General features: G+C 33.8%; 1 protein-coding gene across 3 annotated transcripts in view; it reads right to left on the minus strand.

Annotated features, from left to right (window-relative positions):
• Positions 1 to 15,669, minus strand: part of EPHA3 (EPH receptor A3) — a 349,448-nt gene that overhangs the window by 12,638 nt on the left and 321,141 nt on the right. For all 3 annotated transcript variants that reach the window (XM_077118666.1, XM_077118668.1, XM_077118669.1), the window contains 2 exons: positions 13,616 to 13,765; positions 12,034 to 12,227 (listed from right to left, as the gene is read on the minus strand). In XM_077118666.1, the coding sequence (XP_076974781.1) occupies positions 12,034 to 12,227; positions 13,616 to 13,765 (344 nt within the window). The remainder of the gene's footprint in view (positions 1 to 12,033; positions 12,228 to 13,615; positions 13,766 to 15,669) is intronic.

The following is a 15,669-nucleotide window of genomic DNA, read 5'->3' on the forward strand; positions in this document are numbered from 1 at the left end:
AAAAATACATGTCTAATTGGGAGGTTGCCACTAATTTGGTAGTGTAGTTTCTCCAACTCACTCTCTGCAAAAGTGTGAATTTAAGATTTGTTAAGTCTGACAATTTTGTGCTGTGTCCCAGACTTGCATATTGTCTTGGGAGGTACATAAAGGAACGTAAATTGACAGTCCATCCAGATTTTGATGGTGATAGATTAAATTTATTTGATGGAAATTATCCAATATTAATGCAACATTAAAGGTGAGTTGAGGAAAAAAAAATGGTAGCATGACATTTTGGTTTGACCTATATTTTCACTTTCTGTAGAAGATATTGAACAATAATTAGTTCCTTCTTAGTCATAATTATTTGTGAAGTGGAGGACAGTTGAAAGTGGAGGGCTTTTTCATCCTTATTTCCATTAGCCTAAACTCAACTATTTCAGTCCTCTATGCTTCATATATTTTATGATTATACTTACATTATGATTTAGTTTTAAATAAATCTTAGAGGTCATTTTTAAAGGGAAAACACTTAGACCTTTTAAAATCAATTATCAATTTTCTCTTCTTTATAATAACTAGGTAACTATAAAATATCAATACAGCATTTCATAAGTTAGTCTCTTGCAACAAAAGTAGGCATAATTTTCTATGATTCTTTAAATTACTCACCTGAAAAAGAAAAAAATGGTTACTTTTCATAATAGAAAATTCTTATTTCTGTAGCATTTACACAAATTTGAGGAATAATAGAGAGCTACAACTCAGGTTCTAAGACTGATATGATATTCCTGGGTTGTTTCATCATAGCTGTCATGAGTGAAATAGATAGTCTCTATCGCTAGCGAGCATTAGATATAACATTGGATCAGATGGATGAATCATTGAACCAGTAAACAAAATCAACAGAAATAGTATCAAATCAGGTGTGAGAAAATTTATAAGAAAAATGAAGACAGACCCAGAAATGGGGCATTAGATATGAAACTACCTAGAGAGTCGCACACGCGCTTGGGTACACACACACACACACACACACACACACACACACACACACTCACACACACACACACACCATAGTTTCTATGTCTACAGTAGCTGTAGCATAGCATCTAATGTCGACCCTTTGTCCCATGAATAGCAATACTTTTTATTTATGGGTTTGTGGATATGAAGAATCAAACCCCAGAACATTTATTCAGAATATTTATGAAGTGTGGCTAATAGCAAAATGAAGAATTTTTTGTTCTCCACTCAAAAAGGTTTGCATTTTTAAGCTCAATACCAAAACCAGACTCAACCAGAGTTTAGAGAAAATTAGTATAAACAAATTGAAATAGAACAGGACGTGTGGATTAAGGATTAGAGTGACCCCCAACTGCGTTTTTATGTTTATTGCTTGGATCAAAGTAAACCAAGACAAAAAAAAATGACCTAATTTTAATGTCAGTGACCTCAGAATAACCAGCCCTGCAAAGTATCATTTTTCCACTTCCAGGATTTCTCTGAGGATTTCAAATAAAAACTGGTTCCTTTCCTCCTCCGAGAGGACATCTGGAGAGTTTATCAATGGATAGGAATTTGTCTCTCACTGTGAAGAGCCTGTGATGTCTCTTCATGCGCACCAAGGGAATCTGGGCTTTTTGAGCAGCTGCAGGCATTGGCGTTTTTTTAGACCCAGCCCCAGACATGGGGTCCAAAGGGGAAATTTATAGGTTGGGTGATGTGCACTGTGAGCTCACACTTTTACTAGACAAATTAGATAGTTCTCAATCCATGCAGCTGGAAACGGCGTCCTGCAGAGCTCCACCTGATCTTTTACAGCTTTTCATAAATCAGTACCTACTGGCTGCAGACCGCAGTCATTAAAAAGAAATCATGGAAATTACATGTTTGCTCAGGGGAAGCAAAAAATAACTTTCCTCCCTTTCTCTCTCCTTCCTTGTGTTTAGGTTTGTGAATTATCCTTTAACGGGTGTTCATACGGCTGCATTAAAGAGATACACATCCATGCATTTTCTTCCCATCAATCCCTAATTGGAATTCACACCAATTAGCACCAGGTACTTGGGTACAAATAGCAACAAACATCTGCCAGTTCTAAAGATAATTTCTGATAATGGTCCTATTTCAATCTTGTGTTAGAATTCTGAATCACTAGAAATTAAATGCTAAATTACCTTTTTATGGTCACTTTGTGCCCTTTTAAGGGCTTTATTTTCCATCTATAAAAAATTGTGTTTAATACACATTTCTTGAATAAGTCAATGCCTACTGACACTAAAAGTAAATATCAATAATATTGGAGATGCATGCTATACCACTAAAATGACACACTTTTTTTTTGTTGCTGTGAAGTTTGAGGGAATATATTAAAGCTAATGCATTTAAATAAGAAAAATAACATTTGTTGTAATAAAATCCTTTAGAAAGCATTTTTAAAGGCAAAATATTAATTGCATCTACCTCTATTATTGCCTGAGAACAGTAATATAATTTTTAGCACCTTGCAAAATTTATTTCTACATTTTTATTTCAAATGATCTTTTCCCAATATATTCCAGGAGGAAATCTTATATTAGACAAATTTTTAATGTGGATTAATGACGACCTTGATCTTTTTATTTCTAAGATTAAAAATCCAAATAGGATTAAATGAATTTAATTTGTCATCAGTAACTAAAAATAATTTTGAATATATATAGTTCCCAACAGGAGACTAGAATATAAATGACACATTAAGAAGAAGTACAATCATTGTGTTTATTTTAATTATCTCTAGGCCTTAAGTATCAGAATCTTTGCAGTTACATCCGGTTTAATTCTTCCCAGTGATAAAATTAACAACTTTGACTTTTCAAATAAAAAAATAAAAATCACCTGATATTTGGCATATTTGTTTCACTCTAAAAGGCTCTGTATCATATTTGTTCAGTGAGGAAAGTTACCCTGTCAGTTTCAGGACACAAGGTCACATCACCTTAGAAATAAAGGCTGATTGTTTTTAGTAGGTAGATTTATCCTGAATAATATATTTGTCAAAACAGTAGTTATTCTCAAAAAGAATTTTATTATGGTTTATAACTGATATGAGAAGTTTTTTTAATAATTCCAGCTTAGTGACATTGACAGGGAAAATTATGAACATTGTCTAGTTTTGCCCCTATTTAAACTCCAATTAACAAAAATAAAACTCTTCAAAGTTAGCAACTGATGCAATGGAGCACCATTTAAAATTATTTCAATTAAATTAACTAAGTATTTTGGCATTCAGAATCTCATTCTATATATAACGAATGTTTTATTTAAGTCTCTGTGCCAAGATTTTAGGTGCCTTCTATTTAGAACCTCATTTTTTAGTCTCCAAAAGCATTTCAAACAAATCCCAGAGTTTGTCATGAGCTACCATACGATCCTCTCAGATTTTTCCTTCTAGCTACTCCATAATACAGGAGGCTAGAAGGAATCAATATTTATCATCACAATCAACTTTTTAATGTGTGTGTGAAAAATAACATATATATATATAAAGGCATTAAATTTCAAAGCACAGCACCACAATTACTTGTAGAATAGATTTCAGACTTTGGCATGGGTTACAACTCAAACAATTTTAAGTTTTATTTCTAGCTGCTCTAAATTACTGGAGACTAAAAGAGATATCAGTTTAATGATTCAGCAATCATATTCATTTGTTAAATCCTATGTTCTCTGTGTAATTCCACCATCACCTTTGATCTTTCTATTCCACTCTCTAGGGGTATTTGGGCTATAGCCATTCTGAATTTTTCATGTTGGAAGGGGCTGTCCATAATATGGGGTGGGGAGATGGAACTAGCTGATGTTCTGGAGAGGCTGGGCCTTCTATCTTGTCCAGGGACCCATCTGGAGGTTGTAGGTTTCTGGAAAGTAACTCTAGCACATGTAACTTTTGTGAGAATCTTATATATTGCCCTAAGTGTAGAACCTCATTTTTAATATATTAAAAGTATGGTTTAATTCTTTACGTCAGGAAATTTGGATGCAATCTGTTTAAAATAGTATGAAGATTCTCATGACTTGGATTGTGAAAATTCTAATTTAAAGAAAAAAAGTCATTTCTCTAATCATTTTATATAAGTATTCCAACATTTGGGTATCTTGGTGCTTGTATAGAAATGAATTCTTATCTTTCTCTGCTATTAAAATTTTAGTTTATCTCCATTTACAAATATAGCTGAATAAATTCATTAAACCCAAAAGAGGTTATATTATAAAATTCATCTTTGAACAGTTTCTTTTAAAAATGAATTTTGCTTCTTTCTCTTAGAAGTAAAACCAAAACTTATGTTGTGAAGTAAGAGAAAATTCATCATTATGACACCATTTCATATTTATTTGTAGGGCAACATTTTCTATCAAAACCTATATAAGAAAGCTTTCTCTAATTCTAAAAAAAAAAAAAAAAGAGGAGGAGTTTTTTTTTTTTTAACATTCTATACATGTGCGGTATGACTATAGTTTTCTTTTTCTCCTAAATTCCCCATGGGTACTATTTTCACATGGCCTTTTTCATTTCATCATCCACTTATAGCCAAACCTATTAAAACTTCATCTTTCATCTACCTCTCTAAAAGAATCAAAATAGTTCTCTAAAAAGAAACCAATGTCCTTTTCATTGCTTAATTGAAAGGATTTTTTCCCAGATCTCTTTTTCTCTCACCCTTTTGCAGCTTTTGATAAGACAGCTCATTCTCTCCACCTTTTGAAAATTCCTTGAACTGTAGTTATCTGTAATGTTCTAAGTGTCATCTTCCTCCTACCTCACTGGTTGTTTCTTCTTTCCACCTACAGTTACACATCATTCTGCGCTGTAATACACTGTTCTCCAAGCCACTGAATAGAGTCTTTTTTTTCTCTAGATGTGACCATGTGCAGTGGGTTAACATTAAAAATCCTCATCATGTTTTATATTTTTCCTTCTAGGATGGCAAGCCACTGACAGTAATCCTCTGGCACTGATTGGCTCTCCATTCGCCTACAAGGAGCCTGAAATATCTATTAGCTACCACCATGCTCTTTTACATACAATAGATGTATTCACTTGTTTCCTTTAGCTTCTTGGCTCCTGAAGGTTTTTCAGTTGGTAATTTCTGGACTAAATGAATGAGACAGGCTTCAGAAAGAGACTTGGAAGCCTCAGGATAGCACAGAAAGAAAAAAAAAGGAGAACCTGCAGACAGGGATGAAATATGTCTCAATGACAATCAAGGTGAGCCAACACCTTCCCTATTCATAGATTAAAGTCTCCTGAAAATTCATGGGATATGAGTAATTTAATTATAAATTAAATAATAAACATAAAGAAAATTAATCAACTAATTAAAGAGCAAAGATAATACAAAAAAAGTTATATTTATTCTGACTGTGGCTTCTTTATTATCTTTATAGAAATAATTCTCAAAATTGTACGCCTAATTTCTTCTATGAGCCTGAGATGTAAACTTCTTCCCTGTTGCAGGACTCAGGCTCCTGGGGTCAGGCATGCTTATCTGCCTCTCAAAGACCTTTTTCTTCTTCCGTTCCTACAATTGCCAATGACAGCATTGTTGGCTCACAGCTCAAACCCTGGAAGTACTCTCCAGCTTTTTCTGTGACTGCTTATTTCATTAGTCACTATATCCTGTAATACCCTCTTCAGTAAATTTTTTGAATGCACATCCTTTCTTTTCATTCTCAGTGGTCTATCCCAGCTTACAGCCTTTTTTAGACCACTGGAAACACTCCCTAACCCCTTATCAGCAATCTCCTCACTTTCAGCTCTTCTTAGCATCCAGAGAAATATTCCATAAACAAAGCACAACAAATCACATATATGCTTTCAAGGGTTCTCCTTTCTTCATCGGAATGAAATCCATATTTCCAGGCATAAGATTTAATGTCTTCTATTATAGGACAAAATCATTGCTCTACCAGGCTCTTGACTCTATAATTCCCTTTTTGATCATATTTTCCAGAACCGGATTATGCAGTGTATTCTGAAAGTACCCTAAGTTTTCATGTCTGTTGCGTTTTTGCATTGTGTTCTCTCAGCCTGATTCTGTCATTTGCCTGTAGAAACTTCACTCACCATACAAATGACATGAAATCCAATGCTAGAAGACACTCACTTCCCTCCATGCTACTTGGACACCTTATCTTTTTGTTCCAGTAATTTTATATTTTGAGGAGCGTTATATTGTTGCTGAACTTGTCTTTGTCTCCAATATTTAAACGTAGGCTGTCTGAGGGAAAAGGCCTAGCACGGTACCTGGCACAGAGCCACTGTTAAAAAAAAAATGTGACCTCATATTGATATAATATCAAAACTTCAAGCTCACATTCTGTCTTCTCTGATTTACTCTATCTTAGGAAAAATTAATTTGAAAGCAAAAATAACATAAAATTTAATATGACCTCCCTTCCCTTCTCACCAATCTTTTTGCTCCATCTAAGTAACTTTTTTATCGGCTACACACTGAGCATCTGCTCAACAGCCTCCCGCCTCCTGTCATATACAGTGAGCTGTGGTCTTCATGAAGACACTCTCAGTGGATGAGTCTCTAGGGATCTTCCATTAATACTCATCAACTCTTTTGAATGTGGAAAAGTGAAATAACATGTTAAACCAAGATTTCCATAACAGTATATGAACAGCAAATCTAATTAAAACAATGAGTCATAAAGGGCAACTGGCAAACATATTAGAAGAAATTCAAATTTCACCATAAAACTAATTGGACCTAGGAGGACTCAGGAATAAATTAAATTGCTTTAGTAATACGGAAAATAGCATCTCTATAAGAATGATATTGTGTTTTCTAAGGGTTCCTGTAGCACAGTTCCAAAGATTGATTCCAATTCACAGACTCAGATTGGGGCAGTCTCTCAGTATGTTTTTAAGAGTCTATTTCTGGGGTTAATTTGACAGAAAGGATTATTTAGGTAGAATTTTGTTTAGGAGCAGTTTTAAGCTTCCATCATTATTACTAATGCCTACAGTACAGAAAGAACTGGAAACTTTTTCTAAAACATGCATGTCTTTTGAGACGGAAATTTTACTAGTGATTTCTGAAAATATTTACTCATGCATTTATTAGATTTGTATTGAGTTTCCACTAATATGGAACTGGGAAATACAAGCATGACACCCTTTCTCCTAGAGCCTAAAGTTTACTGGAGAAACATATACCTAAAAAGAAAACACAAACACAAAACTAAGATTGTAATTGAAGAATAAGAATACGGTGTTGTGTAAATGAATAACGTTGTTAAACTTTAAACTGTGTTGCTTGAGAATGTATCAATGACTACATAATGGGGAAATTATGCCCTGAAAGAGGATGAGGTAATATTCAGTGAAGGGTATGAAGGAAGATCCAAGGAAACACACTAGCATGTGTTTCTGTCTTCACATCTGAAATACTTTGGTTTTCGGGAGGAGGTGGTAGGTGGTCACTACAGTTAAAGTATTGTTTAAATGATGTTGGCACAGATTAAAAGGCTGAAATGTCCCCCAACTCACACTTGTGCCACTCACTTCATGAAGCAAATCAAATTATCTTGGTTCCCAGCTGACTTCAAATCCCTTAATAGATTCCTCATGCATTTCAAAATGGTAGCACATTTTGAGTGTAATTAACAGCACAGCAATAGATATCTGAATGTGGATAAAAGGGGAAATGTTAGGCAATAGAATAAACTTTTTTAAAAACCCATGAAACTGTACTACACAAACAGTGAACCCTAAGTTAAACTATGGACTTTATGGTTAATAGTTAAATTATAAAAATATTCTTTCATCAATTGTAACAACTGTACCACACCAATGCAAGATGTTATCGATAGGGTGGTATATGAGAATCCCACAGTTTATGCATGATTGTTCTGCAATCCCACAACTTCCCTAATAAATAAATAAATAAATAAATAAATAAATAAATAAAACTGAAAAGAACATCAAAAGTTCTTATCATGGCCTCTGTGGCCACAGGTGTTCTGGCTTGTTCGCCTCACCAGATTCATGTCAAATTCTTCCTGTCTCTACTGCTCTTCGGCCACCTTGTCTTTCTATTACCTCGGGAACATTCCAAATTTTTCTGAAGACATCTATGGCGTCTTTTTCCCTAGGCCAAGAACACATTTTTTTTTCTTGAGGATTTTTTAAACAGTTGTTTATTTTCTTTCCTTCAAATCTCATCTTAAATGTCAGTCAATACCTCCAAGGGCTTTTTCTCAACCATCCCTTCATTGTCCCTCATAGCCATCAATTTATTTCCTCCCTATAATCTGTACCTATTTGTTGCTTATTTTTCTTTTCTATAATATCAGGTCCTGGATGGAAAGGACCATATTTGTCTTTTACACCTTTCTCCAGAGACTAGCACAATGCTTACCACATAGTACATGACATATAATAAGTAGTTGAAAATGGATATTTGAATAAAAGGAGTGACATTGAAGAGGCTGGACATTTTAAACCATCCAAAGGAGTCTAGATTTTTTTCCTAAGTATAATGGAAATGCAAAAACGATTTTAAACACAGGATTGAAATTATATCATCTATGTTTTCATAAGAAAATTCTGGAGGCTATGTGAAAAGATGTCTGGGGTAGAGCAAGAGTGGAAGTAGGGTTCAAGTAAGGAGGTAATTACAATGGCCTAGATCAGGAGGTGAAACAGTCATAGGCTACAGTGGTTGCAGCGGAAATGGGCAGAGATGGATCCAAGGATCATATAGTTCAAAGTATGGAGGGCAAGAAAGAGGTGTCCAAAATTGCTCCACTTCCAGTGCAATTTTTTAAAAATGGACATATTTAGTGAATGAAGCTGGATGACACATCTTAGAAAAATACTAAAATGACACATTTTGTGGCAAAAAAAAGATGTAGAATTTTTCATAGATTAAAGAATAGATATTGGGAGAAAATAACACTACTTGATATATTTCAATAAGAATGAAAAACTTGAATGAAAGAAATATACTAAACTTTTAAATATTAGGACATCTCACAAAATATTATGATCTTCTATTGCTATATTCCTTCATAAAATGAGGTTAAGTATTCCTAGACTATATCATATAAGATAGTCTTGAAATTCATCCTGTGGAAATTATTTAAGTGCAGTTTTTAATGATATGGAAAGAATTAGAAAGATGTTTTCTTTGCTATGGTTACTAGAGAGTAAAGATCAAAAGATACGGCTTCAGGGTGAAAAATGAGGACCGTATAGCCCAGAGAAGGACAAGTTTGTAATCCTGTTGGTTATTTAAAGTGTCAGGCGGAGTTCCAAGGGAGGCTGCACAGTCTCTCACTGCGAAGTTTTGGACAGGGGTCCATCCTTGTGGGATACCTTATGGTTTTACCTAGGGATCTATCACTCGGTTCAATTTTAGTGACCCCTAACAGTTATTTCCAACAAATATTCTATGATTCATATACTGATATTAAGCCATTGGTTCAGATCCTATTTCCACCTTATTCAAATATACCTTAAAAACTGGGTAATGTACGCTTACTCTAATTATTCCTATTTAGGTAAAAAACATCATATGCTGGATCATAAGATGCATCAACAAATGCTCTATCCATGTGAAAGTCATAATTTATGCTGTCTGTAAAAACAGCAAATGCATTTTAAAAGAAGAAGCCTCTTTCTAATAATGAATCATATTTTACCTTTTATATGAGACAGAAAATCATCATTATGTAGCACAGCACTCAATCCTCTGGATTTATGTGCTCACCAAGTGTAGTTACCAAAGTTCTGTTATTTTCCTTAATTTATAAATTTATAGATTCCAGATAATCTAAATGTCTCTGCGCTCTGTGTCATATGACAACTGAGATTATTTCCAACATCTATTGAATAAACACAGAGGTACACACACACACAACCTGAACATATTACAGGTGTACCCCGTTCCATTGTGCTTCACTTTATTGTACTTTTCAGATACTGCTGTTTTTTACTCGTTAAATGTGTGTGCAAACCTGAGTCAAGCACATCTATCAGCACCATTTCTCCAGCAGCATCTTCTCACCTCGTGTCTCTGTGTCACATTTCAACTAAGGTATGTACATTTTTTTTTAAGACATAATGCTATTGCACACTTAACCAATTAGAGTATAGTGTAAACAACATTTTATATTCAATTGGAAACCAAAAAAATGTGCGACTTGCTTTATTGCAATATTTGCTTCATCACAGTGGTCTAGGACGGAGCCCACAATACTTCCAAGCCATGACTGTATTCTAAAACATAAGTATAGCTGTAAATCTATGCATGTTAAGGTTATAGTTCTCGTCATACCTTATCGAATACAGCTTCTAAATTGTCTGAATTTCCAAATCTTTAGTAAAATCACTATTAATATTAACAAAATTTAATAAACAGATGCACCATAGTCACAGAACAGAAAAACAATGAACTATAAACCATTTCCACATTAAATATATTAAAATAATAATGTAAAATTATAATTAGCATAAATTTTTCAGATAATCAGTTCTCCCACCATGACTATCACATATATATATATATATATATATATATATATGATATATATATGATATATATATCATATATATATATGATATATATGATATATTATATATATATATATATATATATATATATATATTTAAACAAGTTTTGGGCAAGTTAAAATGAAGCTACAAATAACCTCTTTAAAATCTGATGCCAAAGCATAATTCACTACACACCCAGACACACACACACACACACATCTTTTGAAATTTAAACAACTTAAGGTGAAACTCAAGGAATTTCCCGTGTATCAGAATGTCCACTTTAGACACTATGCTTTGCAGCAATGAAAACAATAGAGCAGGAGAGTAAAATGGAAACTAGAGATAGCACATGTGAGAAGAGGCTTGTAGAAGCAATTACTTATGCAAAGACTCCTACAAGTGTGAAATCTCTCACAAGACATCACTATTATGACCATAAAGGTATTATTGAGCTCGCTAGTCCTAAAGTCACTTGTGACTAAATGTCCCAAATATGTCTGAAAACCTTTCTCTAATTGTTAGGAGGAATTTCTTTCACAGTATGAACTACATATTAGCTTGTGTGATAACTTCAAACAAGAAATGTAAAAAGACTATTACAGAGCATGTATCATCCAGTCTTACAGAGTTGTGTTCTTATGTGTACGATGAAGATCTAAATCATTAAACAAGACAGATGGCTGTGCCTTTCACTTCTCTGAGAGGTACCAAATTCAATACTACTTTCCTTTTCCTATGGCTCTTGCCAAAACTAATCTCGCCCTCTCCATTTCCTCTATTGCACTTTGTAAGTGCACAATAATTGACACTTTTCAAAACCATTGAGAGAACTCTGTGATCCTTCACTGGGAGGAATATGCATGAAATTTAATGGATAATGTGCACTCTGAATTGCATTATAGCCATGATCTGCTGACATCTGTATTAGTGTCTGGGACATGGACCTTATTTAACTCCTTAGTTTTACTTTTTACAGTGTCTAAGAGAGTAACTGGTCAATTATATGTGTTACACAAATATTTGTTTAATTAAGTGAGGAAAACAGCATTTTGCTAGCCAGTGCAAGGTTTTAGAAGGGTTGTTTTTGTTATTTGAAGCCTTATTTTCAATAAGGAATGAATCAGGCTTTCATTAGAATTCCCTACCCCTCTTGGACTTTTTTTTTTCTCCATTCATTCTTTCTTTCTTTTTTTTTAATAATAAAGAGAGAAAGGAAGCAACATGTGACCATGTTTCCTATTTCCCAGAAACTAAAACAAGAGCCACTGGTAGTCAGGATGGAGGTTTAAAATGTCTCAGAATTTCATCACTACCTTTAAATTGCACAGGAATTCTTCCTGGAAGGGGGTAAAAATGAACCACCACATCTCTTCAGTCTTGATGAAAACAAATTTCACAGAATGCACTTGGGCGAGTTGGAGGAAAAATTAACACCTTAGAGAAAGCAAATGCATTAATTACAGAGTGAGTGGATGATACAAAATCTAATGTGTCACCTTGCTGCTGCACTGGTGATGATCTTCAGACTGCTGGGGTTCCGGATCAGCTTGTCCAGAATGCTGACAATCTGCTCAAACTTGGGTCTGTTGTTTCTGTCTTTCTGCCAGCAGTCCAGCATCAGCTGGTACAAGGCAGCTGGGCAGTCCATGGGGGGTGGCAGTCGGTAGCCCTCATCCACAGCTTTAATAACCTGTGAGAAGTAAAGTTTCCAGGAACTTAAGAGGTGGACCTTACTTTACTTTCATCATGGGTAAGATCCATTAATATGAATATCTTAAGAGTTAAAAAAAAAAAAAAAACAGCAAGTTTTCGTTTTAAATTGCGTTGTCAAAATAAGAAAGTGTTCATGCTTGAAAAAGTTATGTAAAGGGAGGTCAAGAAATAAAAAGGAAATGTTTATAAAGATCTTGCCCAGATTAAAATAAAAAGAAATGTACAGTGACATAAGAAATTCATTGGAATATAAAGCAATTATTATCTGGTCACATAGATCCCTATGGAAGCAATGTATGAATGAATTCAGAGAAAACTCGTGTACAGATTTTAATTGTGGCACAGTTCAAATAGTATCTTCCCAATCATACATTTGAGAAAATCCTATGTGCTGTAGCACAAATGACTAATGACTAATGAGAAGTTCATTCAAACTTTTAAATCATGTAAAGCAGTGATTCTGAGACCTTAAGGTTCATAAGAATCATCTGGAAGGGCTGATAGAGACAAATGCTTGGAATAGAGAGATGTTGAAAAGTCAGTCTGATTTTCCCGGTAATATTATTAGCAATAGCTTATTTAAAGGACAACGGAAAGATTTTTATAACCAAATACACTAAATGCAGTTTAAACATGGTGAGTAGGAAATGGCTGAAGAGGTTTGTCAGCTTTCCTTTTTATCTGTCTTTGGGATTATGCTCACAGTTTCTGGCTAAGCTTAAAGAGAAATCTCTTAGTGCTGATTCCCTATGCTAATGGAGTTCCTTTACTCAGTATTACTAAAACATGACCTATAAACACAAAAATCCTTTTGAAAAATCATATATACAGTTATAATAGAAAGTTAAAGATTATTTCTCTCATCCAAAGACTTTGAATTGTAAAACTAAATTCATGTGCCAGTTTAATACACTAAGAGAAACAGCATGGTAGAGGCTGGTTGTTTTTGTCTGACTTGTGGAAATACTATATTTAAGTAAACAAAAAGTTGGCACAGATGCATTAATTTAATCTACAAAGGATGCATATCTTACTAATGTTACATTGAAACAATTTTGCAGCAAAAATCCTTCAAACACTCACTCAAACCTATTGGTTATCTTCCTAGTCACTTATTTCATTACATTCTTGTTATAAATGCTTTAATTTGGTCTCATTTCTAAAACCCTGCTTAGGAGAAAAATGTAAAGCTGTAAAGAGCTATTCAGTTAATATCCTTTCATGGCTTGGACACTGTTTCATTTCTTCTAAGTATTCTATTTCAATGTCAAAAACTAGTAGCCACCTGGTTTCATTATGCTCCACTTCCTTGCACAGCTTGATCTTTTAATCTGAACCCATAACTCATGGACTACAAATACTTACATCCTGATTGGACATCTCCCAGTATGGTCTCTCTCCATAGGACATCACCTCCCAGAGAACGATCCCATAACTCCACACATCGCTGGCTGAGGTAAACTTGCGGTAGGCTATAGCTTCTGGTGATGTCCACCGGATTGGGATCTTCCCTCCCTTTGAATATAAAATTATATGCACATATGTGAACAATCAATAAAACCTAGAGGTGCATTAGAGCCTGAAAGTCTGAGAAAATTTGTCAGGATATTTCTGTTCTGAAATGAAATGTGGGTTTCCACTGAAATAGCTCACTCCTCCTCTAGTCTTAATCCCAATCGGGAGATGTTAGTAGCACACTATTTAGTACGATGTTTACTTTCAAACAATTTAGGAGACTCTTTGAACCATAAGAGGGAAAAAATGAAAACTGCTACAATACTGACAAGTTTGATATTAATTAGGGCATATGCACTTAAGCAATCTCAATTTAAAATATTTGTGAGAAATTTAGATCAATTCATGGCACATAATAGGTACTTATAAGTATTTGTTAATGAAATAAATTCAAAATAAATTATTCTTCTAAAAATTATGCTTCTATGACGCTCTCGTGAATATCTTAATCAATATTCTTGGTTAAATTTCCAGGAAATTTCCCTATCTTTTTCTCATTCACTCATTCTCTCACCTTTACATTTTGTTTCACATGATCTTTTAAAAAGCAGCCTTCCTCACCACCCCAGAATTTAGATTTGGAAGACTTGTTTGCAAATATAATTTTGTTCTTTCATCCACCAATATATTCAATCTTAAAAATAACCAAAAATTTTAAATCCTAAAATAAACTTATATTTACATGCTTAGACCAAGTTTGGATTTTAAGGATTTATACTTCAAATATTTTCCCTGGGTTATGCTCAAAGAAGATTTGTACATGTGACATTTAATAAAATTAACTGGGGATGCCAAATGGCATCATTGGACATACTCTCTCTTCTTTAAAATTCTCAGAAATCAAATGCAGTATTCATAGGACAGAGAAAAGACAGTATTTTAAAACTTCAGTTAAATATCTTATTTCTGCTACAGACACTTGGCCACTTTCTTCCACTTGCATAGAACAAAATTACTAAAAGTGAAAAAACGGTACTAAAAAAAAAAGCCTTTTCCATATTGATAATTGTTTATCTATTTAGAAAATATAAAGCACACATATTTACCACCTTAGCAGGGTGTCTAGTTAAAACTAAAACACAGTCATTAAGAAAAGACAAAAGGTGGGTGAAAACTAAAAAGGAAAAGACATTTAAAAATTTTTATTTCAGTCAGGATTAAAATGGAACATATTAAAGTTGTCTCAAGTTAAACTCTTAATTATTATTTTTCAGAGAGGAAATAACTGAGTGCATATTTAAATACATGGCTAAAAACAGTGAAATGCTGAAAAATGGCTTCATTAATAATGTGGTTATAGACTCAAGCCGATTATTTCCAGAAAGATTTTTCAGTTTGGTGATATTTGCTTTGCCTAGGCAAATCTTATCAAGACATTGGTTAAAACAAATAAAAGGGAAATGTGTTTGGGAAAATATATGGTAAATTATTTAAAATAACATACTTAATTTTGAATTCTGCTCTCTTCTTAATGTTTTGGCAGTTGTCGCAGCCTTTCTGACACATACAAACACACACACACATACACACATACATCATCGTTAAAACAACTTCAAAGTTCCCAACTTAATAATCTGTGACACTCATTAGCTGATCAAATGATCTTCACACTATCATTGAATTTGATAGCACAAACTCTTAAATTATTATGGTTCTTAGATCACAGATCACTGCACTTATTTAGGAATGTATCTTGGCCAGCCTGCAGGGTAGTCACATGTGAAACGAATGAATTCTTCATTACAATATTTGCTAGTTTTGGATAAGTAGGTTAATGACTTTGTCATTGTCTTTTTTTACTCTGGCTCTTAAACTTGAGGCCTGAGTTGCTACCTGTGTGGAAGAATATCGGAAGGTGAGATAATCTCTTTTGTTTTTCATTTTTATCGAATATATTAACACAC

The sequence above is a fragment of the Tamandua tetradactyla genome, chromosome 10 (assembly GCF_023851605.1).
Source record: "Tamandua tetradactyla isolate mTamTet1 chromosome 10, mTamTet1.pri, whole genome shotgun sequence".
NCBI lineage: Eukaryota > Metazoa > Chordata > Mammalia > Pilosa > Myrmecophagidae > Tamandua > Tamandua tetradactyla.